The sequence below is a fragment of the Neovison vison genome, chromosome 13 (genome assembly GCF_020171115.1).
Source record: "Neovison vison isolate M4711 chromosome 13, ASM_NN_V1, whole genome shotgun sequence".
In the NCBI taxonomy this organism is placed as follows: domain Eukaryota; kingdom Metazoa; phylum Chordata; class Mammalia; order Carnivora; family Mustelidae; genus Neogale; species Neogale vison.
Genome location: NC_058103.1, coordinates 17,260,168 through 17,274,241, shown reverse-complemented (window position 1 = coordinate 17,274,241; position 14,074 = coordinate 17,260,168). Strand labels below are relative to the sequence as shown.

The 14,074-nt window shown below is 45.9% G+C and overlaps 1 protein-coding gene and 1 long non-coding RNA gene across 2 annotated transcripts in view; both read right to left on the bottom strand.

The window, feature by feature from the left end:
* Positions 1 to 398, bottom strand: part of LRRC74A (leucine rich repeat containing 74A) — a 30,922-nt gene extending 30,524 nt beyond the window's left edge. Inside the window, 1 exon segment of the mRNA XM_044230975.1 lies at positions 251 to 398. Coding sequence (XP_044086910.1) covers positions 251 to 362 — 112 coding nt within the window. The 5' untranslated portion in view covers positions 363 to 398.
* A 351-nt stretch (positions 399 to 749) lies between these two features.
* On the bottom strand, positions 750 to 12,462 carry LOC122893784. The gene is made up of 3 exons (XR_006381684.1): positions 12,318 to 12,462; positions 3,057 to 3,127; positions 750 to 1,317 (listed from the first exon to the last, which is right to left on the bottom strand). It is a non-coding gene; the product is annotated as an uncharacterized LOC122893784 (long non-coding RNA).
* Positions 12,463 to 14,074: the final 1,612 nt, after the last annotated feature.

The following is a 14,074-nucleotide window of genomic DNA, read 5'->3' as shown; positions in this document are numbered from 1 at the left end:
TCATTCACAAAATGAAAAAGAAAATCAGCCAGAGCTAGGACAATCCCATTCCAGCAGATCACTACATCCAACTCTCTCACTCCCTGTTTGAGAAGCCCCTGAAGCCAAGTCACTGTGACATTCCATCCCGCTTCTAGAGGAGAGGTCCCCATGAGGAGGGGAGGGGGCTTCGGGGTCCATGTGATCCCTGGGTATTACACTGAGACAGCCCAGAAGGGCCCGAGAGGTGAGAGGTAGGATGCCTGTTCACCTTGTGTCTTGGGCTCAAGAGGCTCATCATTTTCCATGGTTCCAGGGCTCTCCTGGCGGCTGCTGTCAGCTTCTCGCCACCTCTCTGCTGCTCCCCTAAGAAGCACACCCATCCATTCACTTCTGTCTCAAAGTCTGTGCACCCTGCCCCTCACACGGATAAATTCCAGGGGGGCCTGGAGTTATCTTTCCATCCCAGCAAGCCCTGGGGACAGTGGGCTGTGGTGGGAACAGGACAGGCATGGAGTGGACCCCAACTCTGTCTGGGAGAAGTCGCTGCTTCCCCGGAACATCAGGGAAAGTGGTACAGCCCGATTCCTGGGAGCCCCGTCGAAAGGATGCCCATCCGCCTGCGACTTTGTGACTCAGGAGCCGCTTTCATCCCACCTCTCCAACATTCCATGACCTCATGCAGTCATTGTGACCCACGCGGGTGCACCTGGCAACAGCAGCCGGCCTCCCACCCTCTTGGTGGCTCTGGCAGGCCCTCTTTTCTCCTATGTCCGCGGGGGCCGAGCCCAGGCTTGGCTGTGAGTGTGCTGGTGCTGTGGGCGGGCCTCTCCGGGGTGGTGCATTTCCCTCCAGGGCAGGAGCAAGCCCAAGACCCTTAGTCAGGTGACTGTGAAGAGCGGCCACCATGTTCTTCTCTCAAGGTGGCTGTGCTTCAGGTACGAAATATTACAATGATGGGTGAAGTCCGTTTTCTTCCACCCAGTTCTCTTTCCTTTTTTCTTTCCCCCTCGGGAGAGTGTCCTCAGCTTTGGAGCAGAAGATCAAAAGCAAAGCCCGGGAAACATATGTTCTATCACCACAATTTGTTGCAGCCAAAGCACTGTTCAATCCAAATTACCGGGCTGCCTAACTTGAATCCACTCAACCACCACTCACATGCGGGGCTGTTTTCACATGCCTTGGAGTTGAAGGTCACTTGCAGTTTACTCTCAAGAGAATCTGGAGGCGTGTTTGTTCCTTCTTGATAAGCTTTCAGCACATCAACGGTCAGGTCAGTGACTGGAGGGCTGGGGATGTTGGCAATCCGTCTTTGCCACTCGGAAGAACGACGACGATCTAGGAATTTGTTTAGAGAAGCCGTAGTTAGAATCTTGGACCAAAAGAAACATGTATATCTGAGACGTTACTCATTCCTTCAGGGATTCATTCTGTAAGATTTATGGAGCGTCAGTTATGTACGAGACACTGAGGTAGGCAACCACTGTGGGGAGGGGGTACAGACAACATTATGGATTGGACCTTTCAGGGCAAGTATCATACAAGACAGAAATTGACACAGCTACCCCTAGGGTATAAAGGTCATACGCAAACATTTTTGGCAGAGCTGCCATTCATAAAACAAATCTGGGTCACCCTAAATCAGCATGGTAACACCATTCTTCCGTGGTCCAATATCATGTGTTTCCTTGAAAGAAACACCAAGCAGACCAGGGGGAGTGCTCGACTTCTAGGATGAATTGGTAAGCATGTGTCCCGGAGACTCTTTGGGCATCTGGTATACTCCCATGCTGGTGCAGAGGATACAGAAGTATCCTTAAAGGAGAAAAAAGGGGACTGGGAAGTATGTTGGTCCTGGTCTAGACTCTAGGTGCTCTATCTGGACAGTACCACGTGGTCTCACGCACAAAGAGAGACTTAGAAAATTTGGAGGACAACACCCTAAATAGCCACTGGGCAGAGGCACCAGGCAGTTACTGGAAATTGATTAGGGTCATGAGGGAGACTGAGTTCAAGGGAAGGTGAGGTTTCTTTAGGCTGGGGAGCATTTGTGGGCTCTGGGCAAGTAGCGTCCTGGCCAGAGGCATTTCTGGGAATGCGGAATAAAGGAAGCAGCAGAGTCCCAGGTGAGTTTGGGGGAGTATAGGGTGCAGGGAATAGCAGGGAAAAGTGAGGCAACAGATACCAGAGCAATTTCAGGGATAGATTCAATGCAGTGGAAAGTCAATAGGAAGCCACTGAAGATTTTTGAACAGGAGTGTGATTTAATCAGAGCCTCTCTTTATGATGGTGGACAGCAATTATTTATTTGGGGGAAAGAGTATTCTGGAGAAATAAAAATGTTCAAGAACCATAATTTTAAAGTTTTCTTTCTTTTTAACATCATAAAATCTACCTGCAACTTCTTTTCATATGTTATTTTAAAAGTTTATTACTGAGGGGTAGCCTTTTTATTTTTTTAAAGATTTTACTTATTTATTTGAGAGCAAGAGAGAGAGCACGAGTTGGGGGTGGAGAGAGGAAGAAGCAGGCTCCTTGAGGGGCTCCACCCCAGGATCCTGAGATCATGACCTGAGTTGAAGGCAGACACTAAATGGACTGAGCCACCCAGGTGCCCCAGAGTATCCTTTTTTTTTTTTTTTTTTTTAAGATTTTATTTATTTGTTTGACAGAGATCACAAGTAGGCAGAGAGGCAGGCAGAGAGAGAGGAGGAAGCAGGCTCCCCGCCAAGCAGAGAGCCCGATGTGGGGCTCGATCCCAGGACCCTGGGATCACGACCTGAGCTGAAGGCAGAGGCTTTAACCCACTGAGCCACTCAGGCGCCCCATAGAGTATCCTTTTTTTAAATTAAAGTTTTAATTCTGAAATATTTAAGGGGCGCCTGGGCGGCTCAGTGGGTTAAGCCTCTGCCTTCAGCTCAGGTTGTGATCCCAGGGTCCTGGGATCGAGCCCTGCATTGGGCTCTCTGCCCGGCAGGGAGCCTGCTCCCCGCGCCCCCCCCGCACCTCTCTCTGCCTACTTGTGATCTCTCTGTCAAATAAATAAATAAAATCTTTTAAAAAAGAGAAATACTTACGACTGTAGCAGAGTCACAAAATAATAAGGTTCCCGTATACTCTTTACGCAGCTTCCCCTTGTCTTTACATCCTGCATAGCAAAATTATCAAAAGTAAGAAATTAACATTGGTGCAATGTTCTTAACTCCACTACAGATCACATTTGTATTTTACCCATTCTTTCACTAATGCCCGTTCTTTGTCCTGGGATCCATTTCAGGACCCTACTTTGTGTTACCATGTCTTTCTCTCTCTCTCCCAAAATATGACCTTTCTTCAGTCTCTTTTATGACCTTGACACTTCTAAAGAGTCCTGCTCAGATGTTTTGTGGAATGTCCCTCAGTTTGGGTTTGTCTGGTGTTTTGTCATGATTACTGGGAAAGGTACCAGAGCGGATATGCCCTTCTCAGCACATATCAGGGACACATGATGTCTATATGTATTATGTTGTTGCCTTGGTCAAGGTGGTATCTGCCAGATTTACCTACTATAAAGTTACTGTTTTCCCCTTTGTAATTATTACATATTTTGGAGATGTTTTATGCAAATATCCTATTTCTGCTTAAACTTTTTGCCCAATACCTTTATTATTTATTCTGCCCAATAATTGTAGCATCCGTGATCTTACTGAGGTCTTGCCTCAGCCCTTATTACTGTCATGTTTCAATGGTGATTTTCTGTTTCCCACAGTCCTTCTATTGTTTGCTGATTGGAATTCTTTTGTGGGAGAGAGTGGTCCCTCTCCCCTACTTGTTTGTTTATTCAGTTGTTTATCTTAACAGGGATCATGGAGGCTTATTTTATTCATACAGTGCTACCATTATCTTGCTATTCAAGTTCCGGCTTTGGTTATGGGAGCTCCTTCAGGTTCACCGCTGTGCCCTATTGACGTGTGCCTCGCCTTTTATTTTTATTTGTTTGATCCCTTTCTTCCCTTTTGGCGCCACAGGCATCAAACACTTTCCCAAGGAGAGTGAAAGCCTAGGTCTGAGTGCTGGCATGCCCGTCACTGTTGGGTTGGCACTGCTTCTAGTCCTTCCCGGTGGATAGAGCTAGGAAATACACCTCTGTCTGTCTGCATATACACTAAGCCACACATAACACACATCTGTATTTATTTCCATACCCGTCTATCTGTATATATATTAAACAAAGCCATGAATACACCAATACCCCCTGATTCCAATTCAGCACCATCCTCTGTCTTTCCCCTTTTCATATTTGTCATTTCTTTCTCCTCAACAAAACCTGCTCTCATTTTCTACAATGTATTTACTTCTTTGCTCATCTCTAGTATACATATAAAGTAATTCCACAATTGCTAAACCATAATAGGGGAAACAAATTTACCAACTAGAACACAATGTTTGTAATTATATAGTGTTTGTGTGTGTGTGTGTGTGTGTGTGTATGTGTGTGTCCCCTTATGTATCCAGTTAAAACACTCCACCCCCCATCCCCCCCACCCCCCCGTGCCACCGCCCTGGCAAATTATCTAGGTCCACTCTTCCTAGCCTCTTCAATGTGGTTATTTGATTCATTTGTAACATAGGTTCACTGGTAACTGCCTGCATTTTACACCCCCCCCCATATCCTGGTTGATTTTATTTAATTTACATACAGCAACATTCACTTTGTATAACACAGTTTTGTAGGTCTTGATAAATGCAGAGTCATGTATTTACTACCATGGTTCCACTCCAAACAGTTCCGTCACCTGAAAATTTCTCTCATGCTGTCTATGATTAACCCCTTCCCAGCCTAATCCAATGTTAGAAATCACTGTTCCATCCTTATAGGTTCACTTTCTCCGGAGTCATTTAAATGAAACCATACAAGATGTAGGTTTTTGGCCGGGGGTGGGGGTGTCTGGTTCCTTTCACTTAGTAAAATGCATTTAAGATTATCCATGTTATTGCCTGAAGCAGTAGTTTGTTCCTTCATATTTCAGAGTAATATTCTATTGTAGGATGTATCACACACTATCCACTTACCTGCTAGATCTTCATAGTTTCCCTTTCTGGTGATTTTGCATAAAGCTGCTATAAACAATCAGGTTTATACAGTTTCTGTGTGAAAACAGAGATTTCTCTTGAGTAGATACTAGAAGTGGGATTGCTGCCTGTATGTAGCACGTACATGTTTTGCCTTGTGAGAAACCGCCATGTTGTCACCCAAATTGCAAAGGAGCTTCGCTAATTTGAATTCCCCCAGGAATATATGGTAGCATCAGCTGTTCTACATTCTTGCCAACTCTTGATGTCGTGGTATTTCCTGGCGGTTTTAATATGCATTTCCCTAGTGACTAGTAATGTTGAGCATCCTTTCATGTGCTTTTTGGTCATTCATATATCTTTCTTACTGTTCAGATGTTTTGCCTATTTTAAGCTGGATGGTTTATATTCTTACTGAGTTTTGAGAGTTCTTGATATATTCTGGGCAGAAACCCTTTGTCAGAAATGTGGTTTGCAAATATTTTCTCCCAGTCTATGGTATAGCTTCTTATTCTTTTTTTTTCTTAAGATTTTATTATTTATTCATTTATTTGACAAAGAGAAAGAGAGAGAGAGAGTGAGTGAGTGAGCGTACAGCATGGGGAGCAGGAGAAGGAGAAGAAGGCTTCCTGCTGAGCAGGGGGCCAGTGTGGTGGGACTCAATCCCAGGACTCAGACACCATGACCTAAGCTGAAGGCAGATGCTTATCCGACTGAACCACCCAGGCGCTCCTAGCTTGTTAGTCTTAACAGTGTCTTTCAGAATATGCATTTCAATTTTTATAAAGTTGAGTAATTTTGATAATTTTTCAAAATTCATAATTTTAAAAAATGTATTCATTTGAGACAGAGAGAGACACACAAAGAGACAGCATGAGCAGGGGAGAGAGGCAGAGGGAGAGAAGCAGACTCCCTGCTGAGCCAGGAGCCCAACGAAGGGCTCAATCCCAGGACCTGGAGATCATGACCTGAGCCGAAGGCAGATGCTTAAGCATCTGAGCCACCCAGGTGCCCCTCAAAATTCATAAATGAAAAATTTTCAAAATTGATCAAAATTACCATTTTTTTCTCTTACAGATCATGTTTTTGGTATCATATCTAAACGTTCTGCCTAACCCAAGGTCATGTTGATTTTTTCCTATATTTTATCCTAAAAGTTTTATGATTTTAGCTTTTACATTTAGGTCTACAATCCATTAAATTTTTTTTATTGTGATAAAATATGCCAACAAAAAATTTATATTTTAACCCTTTTAAAATGTGCAAGTCTGTGGCATTAAGTACATTAACAATGTGGTATAACCGTCGCCACCATCTGTTACAGTGCTTTCTCTAGGATTCGTTTTGCATGAGCATAAAAGGTACCTTCGTGAGGTTTGGGTGGAGATTCGTTGTGCGTGTGGATGTTCGAATGTTCCAGTACCATTTGGTGAAAATACTGTCCTTTCTCCAGTGAATCGCCTTTTTACCACTGTCAAAAGTCTGTTGACTCTATGTGTCCTTCAGGGTTATTTGTGGGGCTGGCATTTCAGAAACCATATACCCAGCGTGTGATGTCCCACCTAATCAAAATGTTGTACTTTTAAACTACTAATTTGGGCATTGAGCTGCTGTGGCGCTGGGAGGTAGGCATAAGGCACTTAAAAGTTGGGAGGTAAACTGACTCAAGAGTTAATCCACAACCAGGGACAAAAGAGACAGTCCCAGGGGAGGAGGGGAGGCACAGTTTTGATTTGAATGAGTCAAAGAGAGTATCACCCTGGGCAAGGTATGGCCCAATACTAAGAGAATGAAAATTCCCTTTTTTATTGTCAGTCTCACTGCTATAACACTTCCACTAGTGGGGGGAACAGCAGAGGGACCCATAACGATCCTATAAGGTACCATTTACACAACAGTTATAAGTGCAGACACTGTTCAATGGAATTGACATTTAAACCATCTATTATTATGCTATTACGAGATACTATGTTTGATTCCCATTTTACAGAGGAGGAAACTGAGCACAGACAGGCTAAGTAACTGGCCCCACATCACAGAGCTAGAAAGTGGCAGAGCTGGGACATAAATAAGTCAGTCTGGTTGCAGAGCCCATGCTGCCTCTCCACACTGCCCCCTTGCTGGTGGTTTAACATGACAAGGTTGTTCTCCATTCATGGCTCGGAAGGGTCTGGGCTCAGGGGGTAGGTTTCAGAAGTTGCCGAACTATAGTCTGAGGACAGAATCTGGTCCATTGCTTGCTTTGTAAGCAAAGTTTTCTTGAAATACAGTCATTATCAGTCATTTAGGTATTTCTGTGGTTGCTTTCATGCAGCCACGTGGCAAAGTCAAGTTGCTACTGAGACCCACAGACTGCAAAGCCAAAAATATTTCCTAACTGCTCCTTTAGGGAAAAGTTTGCATTGTATTTGGTCTTTTTTTTTTTTTAAGACTTTATTTATTTATTTGACAGACAGAGATCACAAGCAGGCAGAGCAGCAGACAGAGAGAGAGGAGGAAGTAAGCTCCCTGCTGAGTAGAGAGCCCGATGTGGGACTTGATCCTAGGACCCTGGGATCATGACCTGAGCTGAAGGCAGTGGCTTTAACCCACTGAGCCACCCAGGTGCCCCATGTATTTGGTCTTCTATTAGCATAAGATGATGAAGGTTCTAGATCTCCAAGGAAAGAATGAAGAGAACAGAATCCAAGAAAATTGGCAGAAACCACGTTAGGAGGCAAGGTTGAGGAAATGCAACCAATGAAAGAAGAAAGAGATGCCATTATTATTAGATGTAATCATATCTCATATTTTGCGAGAGCTTTTTAAAATAAAATGATAGTTATAAATCAAGTGGAATTTCAAATACGGGGGGTCTTTGAAAGAAAGTCACTTGCAGAATTATAAAGGAAGAAGTGCCCCATTATGTGTCCACTTTTGCAAGTTTGGGTTTTATTATGCTCAGTTTCCTTATGAAACTGATGCCCTCCAGAAAGAAGGACTTTTTATTCATTTATGTGTTTGTTCTTTCTATGTGTTGGATGCCCTAGGCCGGCTTAGGCAATGGGAACAGAGTGGCGAAGCTCGTGAAGTATACAGTTCCCTGAGGGGTACTGAGGAGTAAAGAGACAGTGACAGTGTTGGGCCCAGAGTGAGCAAGGGTGTGAGAGAAGCAAGTAAGAGGAAGCTTCTGGTCCAGACTGGGGGATGTGGTATGTTTGTGTGTGGGTTGGTGCTGGGGATTTGGGAAAGCTTCCTTTTTTTTTTTTTTTTTTTAAGATTTTATTTTATTTATTTGAGAGAGAGAGACAGTGAGAGAGAGCATGAGCGAGGAGAAGGTCAGAGAGCGAAGCAGACTCCCCATGGAGCTGGGAACCTGATGTGGGACTCGATCCCGGGACTCCAGGATCACGCCCTGAGCCGGAGGCAGTCGTCCAACCAACTGCGCCACCCAGGCGTCCCTGGGAAAGCTTCCTTGAGGAAGAAATGTCTAAGTTGAGACTTGAAGGTCCATTAGGCAGTAAGCAGTGAAGACAGAAGGAGGGGCAGACCCAGGGGAGGAGGAGAGGGATTTGGGGCTGGGAAGAAAATTTCCATAAAGTTCCTGCAGCCTGTTGGAGTGGGATCCTCACCTTGGCGGGGGGGGGGGGGGGGGGGGGGGGGGCTGAGGGGGTGATAGAAGGGAAGGGCTGAAGGATGAGACAGGGAAGTGGGCGGGGCCAGCAACAGAGGGCCTTCACTGCCATGCTGAGGAGTTTGACATGCATTTTGAAGATGGTGGGGGTTGGCAGAGAGGTTTGGTTTTGTTTTGTTTTTTAATATTTTATTTATTTATTTGACAGATCACAAGTAGGCGGAGAGGCAGGCAGAGAGAGAGGAGGAAGCAGGCTCCCCGCTGAGCAGAGAGCCCCCAGGACCCTGAGATCATGACCCGAGCCGAAGGCAGAGGCTTTAACCCACTGAGCCACCCAGGTGCCCCCTGCAGAGAGGTTTTAAGCAGCAGTGCGACTGGCCATGATTCACAGAGTAGAATTCTGCTCTGTGCAGTGTGGAAAGCAGACTGAGGACAGGAGGAAGATCAACACCAGTTAGAAGTGGCTGCAGGAGGGCGCCTGGGTAGCTCAGGGGGTTAAAGCCTCTGCCTTCGGCTTGGGTCATGATCTCAGGGTCCTGGGATTGAGCCCTGCATTGGGCAGAGAGCCCCGCATCGGGCTCTCTGCTCGGCGGGGAGCCTGCTTCCCCCTTTCTCTCTGTCTGCCTTTCTGCCTACTTGTAATCTCTGTCTGTCAAATAAATAAAAAATTTAAAAAAAAAGTGGCTGCGGTGAAGTAGACTCCCTGAATAAACATAGAGAAGGCCAAATCCCTTCACTTGAAACAGATCAGAGATGAAAGTCAAAGGGAGAAGAAAAAGCCAGAGGCCAGGGTAACTTGATAGCGATCGTGCCATTCAGAAAGAAGAGGACAGAGGAGCCGAGGGGACAGAGGGGCTGTCTTTTTTTTGGAGGATGGCGGCAGAAGGTGCTGAATGCACCTTTGGGCATGTTGAGTCTTTGTCTCTGATGAGGCTTTGTCTCATCCATTGAAGAGGTCCATAGGCAAAAGGATTTATGAGTCTATGGCTCAGAAAAGGGAATAAAAACATAGATGTATGAGTTGTCAGTAGGGGGATGATATGTGACGCAACTGGAGGGGTGAAATTTTCTCAAAGAGGGGCTTTAAAGTAAGAAGAGGAAAGAGACCAAGGATGAAATCTTAGGAACACTGTCATTGTCTACAGAATTAGAAGGAAAACAAGAATATCACAGAAACCAAGGGAAGAGAATCTTACAAGAAGGGGGGGTTACGCAAAATTATAGAACATTCAAGAAATAATAAAGCCTGGAGGGTGCCCATTCCATCTGGCAACAAGGAAGGCACTGGGGATTTTGATGGGGAGTTTCAGTAGAGTGATAAGAATAGAAGCTATATTTCAGTGGAATGAAGATGAATGAAAAGTAAGGAAGTATGGATATCAGGAGAAGACAACTCAAAAAGCTTGGCTGTGAGGGAGATGTGGGGAGGTGGAAGGGTGGCTGGAGGGGGCCTTCGGCTGGGAGAGAGTTTCATATAGGAGAGATCCGAAGCATGTTTAAATGCTGATGGGAAGGAGTCAGGAAAGAAAAGGAGAGAGGTGAGCAGAAGGAGCATAATCTCTGAGGAGGCAGGAAGAAGGGATCCCAAGCATAGTGGAGCAGTCATCTACTGTGTTGGGAAGGAAGGAAGAAAGGTGGTTATGGATACCGGCCAGTGTACTGGTGTGGCAATAAGGAGTAGAGTGTTTTCACTTGGTGGTTCCATTTTTTTCTCTAAAGTTGACAGGGAGATGATCTCTAGAGAACAAGAAGGGAGATCATAGGACAACAAATTAGAAAAGAATGGTCATCAAGGAAATGGGAGAGAAAGCTGATTAAGAACAAAGGATTGCCGGGGAGGGTTGGGGGCTAAAGTGTGAGGCTGGAGACCAGAACACTAACAGCTCCAGTCCAAGGGGTTGGTAATTTTATTCTCCAGTGTTCAGCAGCCCAAACGTCAGAGCCAGGAAGGAGAATGGTTTCACTGACCTCAACAGGTGTCATTTAAGAACAGTGGGCAGGGGAGTCGATATTGGGAACAATGATAAAAGATGGTTCAGGGGGATTCCATATAGGATAGAAACAGAAATGATGACTGAGGGGAAGCATGAAGACAGAAGAGAGAATGCCAGGGTTTGATGGCGTTAGCAGCTGAAGCAGAAGTGAGAGTCGGAGAGGCAGAAAGCCATGAGGTGATCCGCTGGGGTGGGGGTTTGAACTTAGGATTTCAGAGGTGGAGCAGTACTTGGCCATGATACTCCAAGGGTGTCAGAAGTGGGAATGAGGCCACTGAGGAGGTGGTGCCAGTGACCTTCTAGGCTCTGGGATGGCTCATCGACTTTGGGCATGGGAGGACTCGAGGTAGGAAAAACTGAGTCAGGGTTAGTCTGCAGTGGAAGAGGAGGAGGGGGCCTGAGGTCAAGAAAAATCATGGTGAGGTTGGGGTAAACACTGATGAGTGTTTGACAAACGTTCGATGAATACACGAATACAGGAATCAGTGAATATGTGAATGCATCAACTCAGACCAATCTGGCACATTCTGGGAATATCAAGCCATAAATCTCGAGATCCCAGGGGAAACACTAGGATTACAGAGGCCCGGTTAGGAGAGTGTATGGGTCTCAGGTTATCATAAGCGTTAAAGGTAAGCAGTTCTTTTCAGCCTCTCCTATCTTAAGAGGCTATTTGAGTCCTCTAGACCTGCCTAGGTCCAGACAGATAGCTACTAACCCCTTGTAGCTATTGAGCACTTGAATTGTGTCTAGTCTAAATCAAGATGTGCTGTCCACATAAAACACACTGGATTTCAAAGACTTGGTACAAAAAAGAAAAAAAAAAGAACATAAAATATCTCATTTTAAAGTATTGATGATGTTGAAATCCCAATTTTGGGGAATGGATGCATTTAAATAAATAAAACATTATGAAACATTATTAAAATGAACAAAACATTATTAAACATTATTAAATAAATGAATAAATTCATTATTAAAATGAATTTCACCTGCTTTCCCCCCCTTTGCATATGAGGCTACTAAAAAATTTTAAATTACAGATGTGGTTCACATTGCATTTCTCCCGAGCAGCTTGGCTCTAGGCCTTGGTCCGTAGCTTCTGCAATCCCAAAAGGAAGGATTATGCAGCCTGTGTGATGTGCCTGTTCTACCAGTAAATGAATAAAGGCAGCCATCTTGAACTTCCACACATACTTGGGGCAGGAAAACAGTTTGAACCCGCAAAGGCTTGCGTTTCTTGTATACAGGAAATTTCGCTGTAAGAGAACACTTTGTATCTCTCAGAGCATTGCAAAACCTTCCCCTGGCCCTACTAGATGGGGTCTGCATCCTTGCAACGACCCGGTGGTTTATCATTGCCTCCACCGTTATCACAGTTGGGATAAACTGAGGGACTCATCCGGTCTCTCTTCTTGGAGTATTTCTGACATGATGAGGCTGAAGATGGTACAGACTGTACTTTATACTTTTCCTTTGACTGGGGAAGCCCGAGACTGTTCTCCTCCATGCCCAGTCTCCTTGGAATCTGCGGGGAGAGCTTGCTTAACATTACAGTTTGGAAGGCTCTTATTTCTGCCAGGGATTGTAGATGACCCTACATTAGCAGTAGCCAGAGCTGGTTTGGGCTTAAATTAAAAAAAAAAAAAAAAAAAAAGTCGCAAACACTAAGAGCTTACCCTACGTTGGAGGAAACTGAGGCTCCAAGATGTTCCGTAGCCTGAGAGGTTCCACAGGTGTGAAGTCGGCAGAGCCAGATCTAAACTCAGGTGGTCTAACTCCAAACCTTGTGACGCTCACACCCCCTACACTTTTCAACACAGCTGATTATGGCCTGGGAAACAAAGAGAGGGCAGTCTCACTTACTTGGCCTCAGGGAAAAGCCTTCCTTTTCTCCAAAAGAGTATGGCGTCGGTTGGCCTGACACATTTGCTCAACACACGCGTTGAACAGCCCAGTTGAGGGCAGGTCCTTTCCACAGAGGTTCCTACACTGTACACCAGAATAACTCGGTCCAAGTTAAGGGCTGCATTCCAGACCTGTTAAATCAGAATTCTGGGAGTAGGGCCTAGGAATTTGTATTTTTAAAACATTTCTAAGGAGATAAGGGAACCCTCATTTCACAAAATGATAAACATAGGCTCTAGGTAAGTGGAGCCTATTTAGGATCTTGATTTAGGATCTGATTTAGAACTTGGACTTCTGGGTGACCATTGGGACAAAATGTAGGGAAGTTACAAGGAAGGTTTATTTCACCCACCTGAAAAGAGTGGGTCTGGCTTTGGGGGCTCCTTAGGCAAAGCTGACATTTGTGCGCTAGGTTCTACGAGGCTTCCCAACCTTCAGACTGCCCTTGGCGCCTCTGCTTCATCTCAGGCAACGGGTGAGTGCTGTTAGTTGGAGCCAGACTGACTCTCTCCTTCTTCTTCCTTTTATTTAGCCTTTCAGTGTTATGATGTACCCAGCTGGTCCTGGATCTGGTGACTCCCCAGAGGGCTTCCCTGAGCAACCGAGGCTCCAGCCACAAATTGGAAATCACACAGCTCAGACACTAGGTACTGAATTTGGGAGTATTAAACAGTCCTTGCTTCCCAGCGTGGCTGGGGTAGACTGAGGGTGAGGCAGGGGGAAGAGAGACTCAAAGAGGTCTTCGGGTAGCACAGAATCCACAGAATCCTAACCTTCATTTAGTGACATGGGCTTTATTTGATCCACAAAGATTTGGTTCCTCCTGTGTGCCTGGCACTGTTGTAGGCACTAGAGAGATATCTCAATGAAAACCAACCAAGCAACCAACCAACCAGACTCAGCGCCTGCCTTGTGGAGCTTTTCCCCCCAGCCTTCCTTGACTCCCTTACCAGTGGGACACCCCCCTTTTTTCCAGATTAGGTTAAAAGAGGGCCCATTTGGAATAGGATGGGAAAGGAGACGAAGCTGTAGATTTAATTTGTGACCTAGTATCTGAGCTGGGGAAGACTGAGCAGAGTCAGGAAAAGAAAACTAATGGGGAAGAACACGTGCTCTTCTCTGGGATGAGAGGACAGAGATTATAGAAGTCAGGGCTATGTGGGGCTTTAAGGAAAGTCCAGCGCCTCATTTTACCCGTGAGGAAACTGCGGGACAGAGAGGTTAGAGTGTACCCCGAGGGGACCCCTCGTTAGGTGGCAAAAGTGGGAATGGAACTGTGGCCCTGCAATGATACTATGCAGCCTCCAGCGAGGCGCTCAATTTTCACACTGGGCGCCTGGATGGCTTCTGGGAGCTAGGCCCGGCCGTTGCCACGGGGAACAGGGTTCCCCGCCCCCGCGGGCCCCGGCGTGGCCCTGCGCTCCCAATAAAGTTTTTGTTGAAGCGCAGCTGTACCACGTGAGCCGGCCCGGGGGCGGGGTCGGGGTCGGGGGCGGGGCCGGGCTCGGAGACCCAGCGGGCGGCCTTG